The sequence below is a fragment of the Phocoena sinus genome, chromosome 12, assembly GCF_008692025.1.
Source record: "Phocoena sinus isolate mPhoSin1 chromosome 12, mPhoSin1.pri, whole genome shotgun sequence".
In the NCBI taxonomy this organism is placed as follows: Eukaryota; Metazoa; Chordata; class Mammalia; order Artiodactyla; family Phocoenidae; genus Phocoena; species Phocoena sinus.
The window spans coordinates 48,064,006-48,077,888 of NC_045774.1; the positions used below are offsets into that span (position 1 = coordinate 48,064,006).

General features: G+C 43.7%; 1 protein-coding gene across 6 annotated transcripts in view; it reads left to right on the forward strand.

Moving 5' to 3' along the window:
• FYN (FYN proto-oncogene, Src family tyrosine kinase) overlaps positions 1-13,883 on the forward strand; it is a 206,345-nt gene that overhangs the window by 141,557 nt on the left and 50,905 nt on the right. For 4 of the 6 annotated variants that reach the window (XM_032651936.1, XM_032651934.1, XM_032651938.1 and 1 more), the window contains one exon: positions 10,899-11,156. In XM_032651936.1, coding sequence (XP_032507827.1) covers positions 10,910-11,156 — 247 coding nt within the window. In that variant the 5' untranslated portion in view covers positions 10,899-10,909. Of the gene's footprint in view, positions 1-3,632; positions 3,770-9,784; positions 9,918-10,898; positions 11,157-13,883 lie in introns of those variants that run through there. The other 2 variants (XM_032651935.1, XM_032651937.1) reach the window with 2 other exon arrangements.

Consider the following 13,883-nt stretch of genomic DNA (forward strand, 5'->3'; position numbering starts at 1 on the left):
TCAAATCAATAGGATTAGAAATGAAAAAGGAGAAGTAACAGTTGATACTGCAGAAATGCAAAGGATCATGAGAGATTACTACAAGCAACTCTATGCCAATAAAATGGACAACCTGGAAGAAATGGACAAATTCTTAGAAATGCAGAACCTGCTGACACTGAACCAGGAAGAAATAGAAAATATGAACAGAACAATCACAAGCACTGAAATCGAAACTGTGATTAAAAATCTTCCAACGAACAAAAGCCCAGGGCCAGATGGCTTCATAGGCAAAGTCTATCAAACATTTAGAGAAGAGCTAACACCTATCCTTCTCAAACTCTTCCAAAATATAGCAGAGGGAGGAACACTCCCAAACTCATTCTATGAGGCCACCATCACCCTGATACCAAAACCAGACAAAGATGTCACAAAGAAAACTACAGGCCAGTATCACTGATGAACATAGATGCAAAAACCCTCAACAAAATGCTAGCAAACAGAATTCAACAGCACATTAAAATGATCATACATCATGATCATACACCATGATCATACACTATGATAAACTGGGTTTATCCCAGGAATGCAAGGATTCTTCAATATATGCATATCAATCAGTATGATACACCGTATTAACAGATTGAAGGAGAAAAACCATATGATCATCGCAATAGATGCAGAGAAAGCTTTTGACAAAATTCAACACCCGTTTATGATAAAAACCCTCCAGAAAGTAAGCATAGAGGGAACGTTCCTCAACATAATAAAGGCCATATATGACAAACCCACAGCCAACATCGTCCTCAATGGTGAAAAACTGAAGCCATTTCCACTAAGATCAGGAAGAAGACAAGGTTGCCCACTCTCACCACTATTATTCAACATAGTTTTGGAAGTTTTAGCCACAGCAATCTGAGAAGAATTAGAAATAAAAGGAATCCAAATCGGGAAAGAAGAAGTAAAGCTGTCACTGTTTGCAGATGACATGATACTATACATAGAGAATCCTAAAGATGCTACCAGAAAACTACTAGAGCTAATCAATAAATTTGGTAAAGTAGCAGATACAAAATTGATGCACAGGAATCTCTAGCATTCCTATACACTAATGATGAAAAATCTGAAAGTGAAATTAAGAAAACACTCCCATTTACCATTGCAACAAAAAGAATTAAATATCTAGGGATAAATTTACCTAAGGAATCAAAAGACCTGTATGCAGAAAATATAAGACACTGATGAAAGAAATTAAAGATGATACAAACAGGTGGAGAGATATACCATGTTCTTGGATTGGAAGAATCAACATTGTGAAAATAACTCTACTACCCAAAGCAATGTACAGATTCAATGCAATCCCTATCAAACTACCACTGGCATTTTTCACAGGACTAGAACAAAAATTTTCACAATTTGTATGGAAACACAAAAGACCCTGAATAGCCAAAGCAACCTTGAGAAAGAAAAATGGAGCTGGAGGAATCAGGCTCCCTGACTTCAGACTATACTACAAAGCTACAGTAATCAAGACAGTATGGTACTGGCACAAAAACAGAAACATAGATCAATGAACAGGATAGAAAGCCCAGAGATAAACCCACACATATTTGGTCACCTTATCTTTGATAAAGGAGGCAAGAATATACAGTGGGGAAAAGACAGCCTCTTCAATAAGTGGTGCTTGGAAAACTGGACAGCTACCTGTAAAAGAATGAAATTAGAACACTCCCTAACACCATACACAAAAATAAACTCAAAATGGATTAAAGACCTAAATGTAAGGCCAGACACTATCAAACTCTTAGAGGAAAACATAGGCAGAACACTATGACATAAATCACAGCAAGATCCCTTTTGACCCACCTCCTAGAGAAATGGAAATAAAAACAAAAATAAACAAATGGGACCTAATGAAACCTCAAAGCTGTTGCACAGCAAAGGAAGCCATAAGCAAGACAAGAAGGCAACCCTCAGAATGGGAGAAAATATTTGCAAACGAAGCAACTGACAAAGGATTAATCTCCAGAAATTACAAGCAGCTCATGCAGCTCAATATCAAAAAAACAAACAACCCAATCCAAAAATGGGCAGAAGACCTAAACAGACATTTCTCCAAAGAAGATATACATATTGCCAACAAACGCATGAAAGAATGCTCAACATCATTAATCATTAGAGAAATGCAAACCAAAACTATATTGAGATAACATCTCACACTGGTCAGAATGGCCATCATCAAAAAAATCTACAAACAGTAAATGCTGCAGAGGGTGTGGAGAAAAGGGAACCCTCTTGCACTGTTGGTGGGAATGTAAATTGGTACAGCCACTATGGAGAACAGTATGGAAGTTCCTTGAAATCTAAAAATAGAACTACCATATGACCCAGCAATCCCACTACTGGGCATATACCCTGAGAAAACCATAATTCAAAAAGACTCATGTACCAATATGTTAATTGCAGCTCTGTTTACAATAGCCATGACATGGAAGCAACCTAAGTGTCCATCGACAGATGAATGGATAAAGAAGATGTGGCACATATATGCAATGGAATATTACTCAGCCATAAAAAAAATGAAACTGAGTTAGTTGTAGTGAGGTGGATGCCCCTAGAGTCTGTCATACAGAGTGAAGTAAGTCAGAAAGAGAATAACAAATACCATATGCTAACACATATATATGGAATCTAAAAAAAAAAAAAAGTGGTCATGCAGAACCTAGGGCAAGACGAGAATAAACACACAGACCTATTAGAGAATGGACTTGAGGATATGGGGAGGGGGAAGGGTAAGCCGGGACAAAGTGAGAGAGTGGCATGGACATATGTACACTACCAAACGTAAAATAGATGGCTAGTGGGAAGCAACCTCATAGCCCAGGGAGATCAGCTCAGTGCTTTGTGACCACCTGGAGGGGTGGGATAGGGAGGATGGGAGGGAGGGAGATGCAAGAGGGAAGAGGTATGGGAACATATGTATATGTATAACTGATTCACTTTGTTATAAAGCAGAAAGTAACACACCATTGTAAAGCAATTACACCCCAATAAAGATGTTAAAAATAAAATACTCAGAGTAGGCAAATCCACAGAGACATAAAGTAGATTCGTGGTTGCCAGGGGCTAGGCTGAGAATGTGATGGGAAGTAACTGCTTAATGGGTACAGGTTTTTTTCGGGGTGATGAAAATGTTCTGGAATTAGATAGTGGTAATGGTTTCCTTTGCAAATTAAACACCACTGAAGTGTATACTTTAAGAGGGTGATTTTATGGAATATGAATTATATCTCAATAAAAATAGATAAAATTTTAAAATACTAACCACAGGGAACTTTTCTAAGGTCCAAAAAGGGGTGGGGGAAGGCCTGAAGGGACAATCAGTGCCCTAATTCTCTCTGAACCCTTTGTTTGGCATGGACAGTTAAAATACATCTTTATTTTTATCGCCATTTCACTCTTGTCTTAACCTTGACATCCAAAGTGAAGTGAATGTAAGAAGAAAATGTTCTTCGCTCCTTTTGGAGTATTTCCACAGTTTGGTATTAAAACCTCATTTGCCCACTTGGGTTTGGGACTGGTTCCAGCAGTTAGTTGACTGCCGTGTTAAATCTCACCATTGGGGTTTGATGCTTCCATTTCTTTTTTATTAGGTGCTTGTGGGTCCCTGGGCGTTGGGGAATGGAAAGTTGTACAGAAGGAAAGAGAACTGTCGGAGTGTGAGCTGCTGCCTTGAGGCCTGGGGGTCATTTGAACAGGAGAAGCCAGAGAGTGGAAGCCAACAAATATTGTAGGTGCCAGGAATGTGGCTTTTTCTTAAAGTAATGTGACATTTTAAGAGTGATTTCTATTAGTTGGGTTCCCTTGCTGTGCGGTGTGGAACAAGGTCCATCCTCCTCACCCTCCAGAGGGTCTTTGCAAAGCCATGTGTAAATGATCGAATGGGTCCAACTCCACTTCTTATTATTTCTGAAGCAAAGTTTTGACTTGATTTTTAAATAGGCTCTGGTTCTCCCATTGTTGCATGTGGCTAGTGTCTACGTTGTAGATACTCCTGCTTTTACATCAGCCTTCTTACCCCAAAGGTATAATATTTTATCACCTGTGTTTGTGGGGGGCTCTTCCTCTCAGGGCTCCACCAAGAGTAGAAATCTGTTATTTTTGTGCTTGGAGGAAACATTACATGTATAGCTCAGTTTATGCAGTAAATGTGTTCCAGAAAGTTTATATGATATAAAGCACATCATGTTTTCAGTGCAGTAGGACAGCTCACTTTTACATCAAGGAACCCAGTGCTAACTCCTTCGTGGTGTATATAAATACCCCGCCACATCTAGGAAGTATCAGGAAACTAAGGGCTGCTTTAATGGCATTGGCTAAACGTTCATTAAGATGCCAAACCACATCAGGGAAGCTGGTGACTCACCACACCTGGCGTGGTCCCAGCACCCCTGCAGAGCCCACTGTCTTAGGGGGTGGGCCGTGAATGTGGGGCAGTGGGGCCCAGTCCCTGAAATCAGGGCCTTCGTTAGTCATGCACATTGAGGTTGGGTTCTTCGGAGTCAGGGGTGTTCTCCACAGGTCTCTCCCTCCACACCTCCTACCCTCGCGCCCACACCCTTGTGTGGACTAGCCAGGATTCCATAGAGCAGGAGGCAAGGCTAGTGTAGAGGCGCCATGTGCTGGCCGTGAAATCAGTCTGTCTGGCTCCAAATCCCATCTCCACCCCTGACTGAGCTGTGAACAAATTCCCAAACCTCTCTGTTCCTCCGTTGTAAAATGAGGGGAAATAGCAATCCCACGTCTTAGGACTATCATGAGAACTTAGTGAGACAACATGTTCCAGTACATAGCACAGCGCCTGGCTTGCAGTGAGCTTTCATTTGATATTGGTCATCACTGCTGAGATTGGAGCCTTCATCTCTGTGGTGCCTCACCCCACCAAAAGATGTTTTTGTTTTCTATTGCTGTGTAACAAATTGTGACAAACTTAGTGACTTAAACAACACCCGCTTATCAGCTCACAGTTCTGAGTCACAAGTCTGGGCACAGTGTGGCTGGGCTCTTACGCAAGGCTGAATTCAGTGTATTGACTGACAGCGTTCTCATCTGGAAGCTTGACGAGGGAAGAATTCATTTCCAGGTTTCTTTGGGTTCTTGGCCCAACTCATTTCCTTGTGGTTGTAGGACTGAGGTCTCTGTTTCTTTGCTTTCTGCCAGCTGGGAGCTGTTCTTAGCTCCTAGAGGCCACCCACATAGCCCCCTCTGTCTTCAAAGCCAGCAGTGGAGACTATCCCTCCCATGGAATGCCTCTCACACTTTGAATCTGCTCCTCTGGAAAGAGCCTATCCCTTTCAAGGGCTCACCTCATGAGGTCAGGTCCATCTAGGATAATCCCTCTTCTGTTAAAGTCAACTGTGCCAAAGAAGATAACCTAATCACAGGAGTGCTGATCCCATCATCCACAAGTCCCAGGGATTATCCAGGGCTTATCCACTGGAGGTGGGAAACTTGGGCACACCTTAGAGATCTGCCTACTGCACCACCTTTTCAGCAAGGCACGTACTTCACGCCTTCCAGTTGGCAGCAAAAAGAGGATTTTCCCTCACTGGCAGAGTCCTGTGTGCTCTTTTTTCATAGCTGAGCTGGGGCCGCTGGCTGGACCCAACACCAGTGCTGTGTGTGGTTCAGGCCTCAAGTATTTACATCTCTCAAGTGTCATCCCAGCTGCGACCTTTTCCCTGCTTCAGGGCCTTGGGGAGTGTTTGTGCTTCAAAGAGGGTCCAGCCTGCTTTCTCTCCAGTCATCCCTGGCATCTCTGCCCTTGCTGTCCTCAGAAGACAGCACTGCCCGCACTCCCTGTGGGGTGTCAGGACCCAGGGTCCCACAAAGAGAAAAGCCACATTGTAAAGGACTGAAAATGCTAAAACATTGGGGTGACAGATGCTGTGGCCCAACTACCATTGCTACCAATGAGGCCCTCCTCTGTCTCTAAATGTCCTGCTTCTGGTAGTTATGTGGGGGAAATTAAGGAAAGCTTTCCCTAAACTTTCAAGGGATTAGTTTTCCCTATCAAGAACATAGCAAAATACCTCAGGTTGACTCTTGTGGGTATTTCTGATTTTACAAGGATCGGGAGTCCCCTGCCGTGAACCTTCTGTGCTGAAGTCGACACATTTCTGATGTGTCTCTGCCATATCGTATCCTTTTGTCTCATGCTATTACTATTGACTGGAAAAGGGTGTTTGCTTGTTAAACCGCCAGTTTTTGCTTTTCTCCCAGAGAAGTGTGTGAAACTGTGCAGTCTATCTACAGTTCAGCTTTCAATACTTTTCCAGCTGTCCCCATCTGGGTTGCTTGTGTTTGGTTTCTAGGTTCTTAGTTCAGTTCCCTTTCTCGATCTTTTCCTTTCATTGTGATATCTGCCCAGGTAAAGCAGAGACCAGCTAAAGGGATAGTGAATGACAGCCCCAGGAAACATGCCACATCAGAGCACAGGCCAGTGTGGCTTCACCATCACTCTCCAGAGTCTGGGCTGTTGGGAGCAAGGATGCCACTTATGCTGGAGGGCTCTTCACTTCTCCACACCCACCTAGGCTGGTTTCTGAGGCATCTGTGCTTACACTGCTGAGATTAAAGTTATTTGTTGTCAGTTTCACCTTCCTCCTCCTGCCATCCCATTTATGTGTCTCAAGAGAAAGTAATTTGCTTTTGCAGAAGACTGCCAGTGGCCTTTTTCCTTTTCTGGTACCTAGCTCTCTCACACACCTGAAATCTCACAAGTCCTGCGATGTTATAACCTGGGCATACAGATGTTGCTTTATTGATTGGCATATGAGGAAATGTGAGCGTATCTGTGTTTGATGTGCGTCTAGCAGACCAGACTGGGGTCTGTGGCATCAGTGGAGGGAATGTACGTTTGACCAGACTCATTCTGGATCGAAGTAGCCTATGCCCAGAGTAGCAGATAGATTCCATCCTTCATGTCAGCTTCAGTCAACCACTCAAGGGCTATGTGAAGAAGGATTCTGAGGCCACACGTGGTGTAGCACCAGAAGGTGCTGTGATGGATTGATGACGTCCATCGTGCCTGCTCACAGGAAGGGGATGTGGCAATCCTTGAATGATTCTCTCTTTGGCAATTTCTGCCCGAGTTGCTTAATGCTCTTGTGTCACATATGAGGAAATTTTAAGTAAATCAGGTTTTACTTACATAGTAGAAACAGAGCCCTTCCATTTACAGAAGAATTGGAGAATAGGGGGCTTCACCACAAGGACAGGATCCTGCTGGTCAAAGTGCTGTGCATCAGTTTTTCTAGGCATAGCAAAGCAGAGGACGATGGTCATGAGGTCATGATGTGTGATTTACTGATCAGAGTCCCTCCAGGGCCCCACTTTCAAGTGGCATTATTCAGCGTTTCCCAGTGCCCCACAGATCTTGAGCAAATGTATTAGTGCATTATATGTTCATGATGGACCCACAGCACAGGCGTTAAAAGCCACACCACAGAACACTGTACGTAATAAGGATGTTTTTATTTTAACCCGAATGCTCAGAACTTTGCTTCGTGTCAAGGAGCCCAAAGTCACACTGAGTACAACTCATATAGCATCTTCTGATTCTTTCATCAGGAAATGGTTAGTCTGACCACCTCAGGTGGGAGGATGAAGACCACAAGTTCTTATACAGATGTTTTCGTTGTGATTAAGTTTTAATGACCGAGCCCACATTTACTGATTTATTTCATTTTCTTCATGTTTGTCAGTGAAGTGAAGAGAGTACACAAGATCTGTGCAGAAACATTCCTTACTCAAAATCGTACACACACGATGTGGTATAAAAGAGAATTGTTTTCTCCAAAATGATTCGATAAGAGTTTGGGTTTTTTGCATTTAATCATTTAACGCATATTTATTGAGCTTCTACTGTGTTCCAGGCACGGTTCTGACACTGGAGATGCAATGATGGAACAAAAACTGAAAAGTAATCTCTGCCTCTAAGGAGCTTACTATTTGTTTCCTTCCGTTATTTCAGAGAATTATATAAAAGCTGTTAGGCATTTATGACAGTGGTAATACGTTTTTTAGTAGATTTTTGGAAGATTGTTCTTTTCTTAGTTTGGTTAGATGTAGCGTCCTGTTTTCAGTAAGTTTCTGATGTAGGGTTTTGTTTTGATGGAAGAGTAGTTTGTACTGAGAGTTCTCATTGGTTTTAGATTCTTGCCTCTATCACAAGGAACAAACTTCTAGAGAAAAAAAACAGCATTCTGTGTCCCTTCTTTAAGCTGCCTTTTTCTCCCTAGTGTGCCCATTCTCCTAAGGACGGCAATCACATGCATGTAAGGGAAACAGCACTTATACTGTTTCAAAAATATAGCTATAGTTCTTTTCCTCTTCATAAATCAGGATTTCTTGACCTTGACACATTTACATCCGGGGCAAGGTAATTCTTGGTAGTTAGAGGCTGTCCTGTTCATTGTAGGATGTTTAGCAGCATCCTTGGCCTCTTGCCACCGGGTGCCAGCAGTACCCCTTACCCTCAAGCTGTGACAACCAAATATGTCCCTTGGTCATGGACAGCAAAGTCACCCCCAGCTGAGAACCACTGATATAAATGATGTGATTCAGGTCTCACATCCTCTAACTAAAGCAGATCAGTGAAATTTCTGAAAAGAGTACCTGGGACAAGCAGTGTCTTCTGTTGGCCTTTGTAAGACGCTCAGGACAGTGTTCCGCCAGGGAAGAGTTAATGTGAAGTGAGCAAGATATTTACCAGTCTTATGAAGCGACACCAACAACAAATGGTGAAACTCCTTCAGTCAGTCATGCCTTGGAGATATTTTGCATTTCCTATTGGAAACTTGTTAAAATCATATTCATTTACCGTAAGTTAGAGAGCATGTTGGACACAGTACACTGTAAGTTAATCTGGAATGATTTACGTGTAAATGTGTTCCAGATTTGGTGAGCTCAGCTCAAGCAGCAGGCGGCTCGTTTCCAAACATTTCCATTCTCAGCTAACGAGATTAAATTCAGTAAGTATTTATTGAAACATGTAATGTGAGAGGGCTTTAAACAGTCTGATATTGCTTCCATGACCCCGGCCAGCAGGAAAGCAGTGCTCTGAACAGTACCTCCCAAGAGTCTCCATATCTGATGCAGAAACCCCATTTTGGTTTGCAAGATATATAGAGAAACTGGCTCTTTCCATTTCCCTTCACCGCCTCAAGTCCCTTCCCATCTTGTACCAGCTATGTTCTCCCCAGTGAATACATGTAATCACACATGATGTCATGTATTTCTTATTTGGTTCTTTGGTCCCAAATGGGCCACTTTTCAGAATTTTGGCAGGGACATCCGTTGCATGTCTTACCTCCCTGCTGTCAGCTGGACAGGATATTACAGGACACTGCAGTCCAAAGTGGGGTCATTTAACCAACTCACCTTCCATTTCTGAATCTTCTTCACTTCTCACACATGCCAGTAGATTCAAAACACAGGGCACACTGCTGATAAAAATTATTGGAAGAAGAGTTGGCCTTGATGCAGAGAGAAAGAAAGGGTGAAAGAGAAAAGTGGGCTAGAGAATCTTCACTCATTCAGTTGCTCTTTATTGAGCACCTGCTATGTGCCAGGCATTGGCTATATAGCTATGACAAAAATGGACAGAGCCCTGCTTTCCTGGAACTCGCATTCTGTTGAGCAATGAGACAAGTGGACAGGCCATGTTTTAATATGGCGCAATAGATGCTGTAATGAGGGAAGTCAAGATATCATGGGAGCACTTAGGAAGAGCACCACCCCAGCCTGGGGGATGGCAGGGAAATCAGAGAAGGCTTTGCAGAGGAAGTGGTGTCTTGACTGAGACATGAAGGATATATTGTGTATCAAAGAGGAGGGGGCAAAAAGTGTTCAAAGCCATGTTCCAAAGACGAAAGGTGAGTGGGAAAAATAGAACCTTTGACGAACTGAGAAGTTAGGCAGGTTTGGATAGTAGAGTGTGAGACAGGAAGATTGAAAAGTAAGCAAAGAGGAGCCAGCAAGGATGTGCTTCAGGATTCTGGCTTGAACACCTTGGTGGTGCCATTTACTGAGATCAGCGCAGAAGTAGGTTTGGTTTGAAGGAGGCTGGGGTGACAATGACTCAAGTTTGAATTCACCACTAATTCTAGAACATGGGAATGAGTTTTTAAATGTTTCTGAAAGATGTCAAAAGCTAATGGAAATTTGAAAAGTTAATTAGCAGGTTTAAATGACGTTGTTACTGTAGGCTATCATGACATCCTGCAAGTATACTCAGACCTCTTAGTTTCGGCCAATTGTATTTTTTTCATCCAGTAATTATTTCTTAATTTTGATACTTACCATCATCTTATTGCTTAAAATTTACCAAATGTGTGCCTGAAGAATGGGTACCCAGGAATGAAGAAGTACAGTGAGCTGTTTAGGGGCTGTCTTCTGGCTTTTCCAACACTCCTGCACCCTATTCTTTAGATTTCCTTTGCCATGATGGAAGTTTTTATTCTAAGATTGCATGCAGTCATGTTTGAAAGCTTACACTACTTTTTAGGGTGACTAGAGAAAAGCATAAGTTAGTATTATTGGACTGTCTTTTGGCAGGTGTGTGATATTACAGGAGTGTAAGGGTGCAGACCTCATGCGAGGAAAAATGCTGCATGGTGAACATCGTACTCTGTATTGATCCCATTGCCCGGAGCATATGGGGAACAAATGTGATTGTCAAGTGAAAGGCACTGACATTGCTTCCAGCCGTCACCCGTAGCCACTGCTTTTCATGCCCCTCTAGGCCTGAAATATCCAACAGTGAGCTTTATAAACGATTCCTCTTTAATAGTCAAGCAACCCAGCCACTAGGGGGCGTCCAAGTTCATGTGCCTCTTTTTGTTTGTTTTCAACAGGAGTTTAGATAATGGGCTGTGTGCAATGTAAGGATAAAGAAGCAACAAAACTGACGGAGGAGAGGGATGGCAGCCTGAACCAGAGCTCCGGGTACCGCTATGGCACAGACCCCACTCCTCAGCACTACCCCAGCTTCGGCGTGACCTCCATCCCAAACTACAACAACTTCCACGCAGCCGGGGGCCAAGGACTCACCGTCTTTGGGGGTGTGAACTCTTCGTCTCATACTGGGACCTTGCGTACGAGAGGAGGAACAGGTCAGGATTAAGCTGCTCTTAAATCTTTTGGCAGTTGAACGTTTGTGCTCCTTTGAGGATTCAACATTTAAGTTTTTAATCACTGTCTGCCTAGCCACTACCAGATAAGGGGCTGTTAAAAATCCTGAAGGTTGATGGACAAGTCTAGGTGCTGGCAACAGTGGTGCAGGGGACCCCAGTAGCTGCTCTGTGAGAATCCTGCAAGGGTTACGAGAGACAACCTGTGCTGAGTCACTTGAGGCCAGTGGCTCTCAACCTTGGCTGGCTGGCTCAGAATAACTAGGCAGCTTTTTCAAAATATAGATGCCTGAGCCCCCATTCCAGGTCTTTTACATCAGAAGTCCCAGGACTGGATCTGAATATGGATGTTTTGAGTTCTCCCAATGTGAAAGCACTCCTTCCCCGCATCCCCGGTTAAGAGCACTTACAGGGTAGTGCTGCCCTTTCAGCTGCCTAACCTCCAGCCTGCCTGTCGCTTCCCAGCTGGTGAGGCCATTTGGCCACATTATTTTTTGGCCGTTTGTCTTCATTGATTCCTTCTCTGATGTTTCCATCATCTTCAATATGGCAGAGTTTATCAGCCCTCAAGTATTTTCATGTATCTTTTGTAGTTTAAAATCAAATCTTATGTATCCTTAAGGAATCTTCTCATATTTCTTTTAGGTTTCTTTCTCTTTCCCTAGGCTGTGTTTCACTGCCATGTGCATTTGCTGACTTAGCTAATAACTTTGTAAAATATCTGGCCTACGTTCTCAGACATATGTTTTCTGAAATATTTGTAAGTTATCTCATGCATCCTTAGTCTTCCAAAGCCTCTCCCAGTATGTGAACCATGGTAACTAGATATTTGACATTATACGTTCCAAAATTGTCTTGTTTATTACAGAAGTTTTTAAAAATATACATCAACCATTATGCTGTCAGCTCATCTGGGAGCAGATGTCTTAAATAACAACCCATTGTGCCTTTTTACCTTGGGAGTTGGCACTACCAAGGCTTCAGCAGATGTTTTCTTCCCTCTCTACCCAACGGGACAGTATAGTTATATCAAGGGGACCTGACCCAGAGCTGTGGGCAATTAACTACTTCTGTTCTGCCAACACTTCACACTCTGCTCGGTAGAAAAAATATTTTATGTTCACCCTTATGTTATGGGGAATCTAGCTTTTCCTTTAAAGCAGGCCTTGCATGGGTGACTGAAGGCTGGGCACACTTACTCAGCCTTCCTGGGAGGCACCTGGAATGGAGGGCGGAAGGAAAGAGGCCGTCAGGCAGTCTAGGGACGTCTGTCTCTGGAGGATGCTGGAGGACAAAAGGAGCCAGAAATGCCCCCAGCACACGTGCCCTTTGCCTGCTGGGAGAAGACAGGTACTTTGCCAGCCGGACTCTGAATTCTGCTGACACAGGCACTGACCTTGTGCGTTCACTCGTGAATGCTGGATATGAATCCTGTGTCTGCAGGTATCATTCATAAAGTCACTAGAGGGGGCTCCTTGCCTTGAACGTGTGGGTCTGTAACACCGTCAGGGACAGTGTTAGTATAAGAGGGCATCCGATCCCTTATGAGACGTGAAAGTTAAAACAATACTCGCAAATGTTGGTGGATTTTTCTGCCTGAATTATTTGGCTTTATCATATATGCATGTCTTTCTCCTCAATGTTGCTTTCAGTGCTCTAAGGCCAGGAACAGTGTCTGTGCATCCCTGTGACCTCCTTTGACTCTTCCCTCCGTCCCTAGAAGATAAAAACACCCAGTGAGCGATGCAGGGAGACAGTGGGCAAGTGGAAGTATCGTCCTCCTGTGCCTTGTTTTCCACACGGTGGAGCTTAGGATTGTTTTTAAATTCTGAACTGAAGGGAATCTGTTAACAGAGTGTTAAATGAGGATAGGCATGGCCTTACAGGCTCCCACTCTGTTTTAAGCCAGTCTCCTTTCTAATTGTTCAAAGAAATCTTAGAAACGTTTTGCATTTTGTCAAATGAGCCCTGCTGCTTTGCATGGTCAGACCTTCTGCATGCCATCCCTCCTGCAGGAAGTCCCGCTTGGGATGGGGTGGACAGTCAAGCCCCCTCTCTCCCTCCAGTTCTTGAATAGTCCCCAGGCACATCTGTTCCCTTGGAACTACCAACACAGCAAAACAGCAGCTTGGTGAAGCGCAGAACCTATGGTGTGCGTTCTTCAGGCCACATTAGGACTTTGGGGTGTGTGGAAATCAAAATGAGCATCCAGAGAGCAGAGAAATGGGATGTATTTGTTATCAGTTGCTGCATAACAAATTATCACAAAACTTTGCAGCTTTAAAAGGAGGCACGTTTACTATCCCACAGTTTCTGTGGGTCAGACATCTAGCAACAACCCAGCCGGGGCCTCTATTTCAGAGTCTCTCACAGGCTGCAGTCAAGGTGTGTTGGCTGGGCTGTGGTCCTCTCGCCGTCCATCCGAGAAGGGTCTGCTGCTGCCAAGTTCACGGCGTGTTGGCAGGACCCAGCTCCTCGTTGGCTGTTGGCCAGGGGCCACCCTCAGTTCTTTATCGCGTGGGCCTCGCCAGCATGGCAGGTTGCTTCATCAGAGTGATCAAGCCAAAGTGGCAATCCAGACAGTCTGCTCGGAAGACAGAAGTCACCGTCTTTTGAAGTTGAAGCGTAATCATTCACGGGACATCCCATCACCTTTGCCATGTTCTGCTGGTTAGAAGCAAGTCACTGGGTTCAGCCACACTCAAAGGG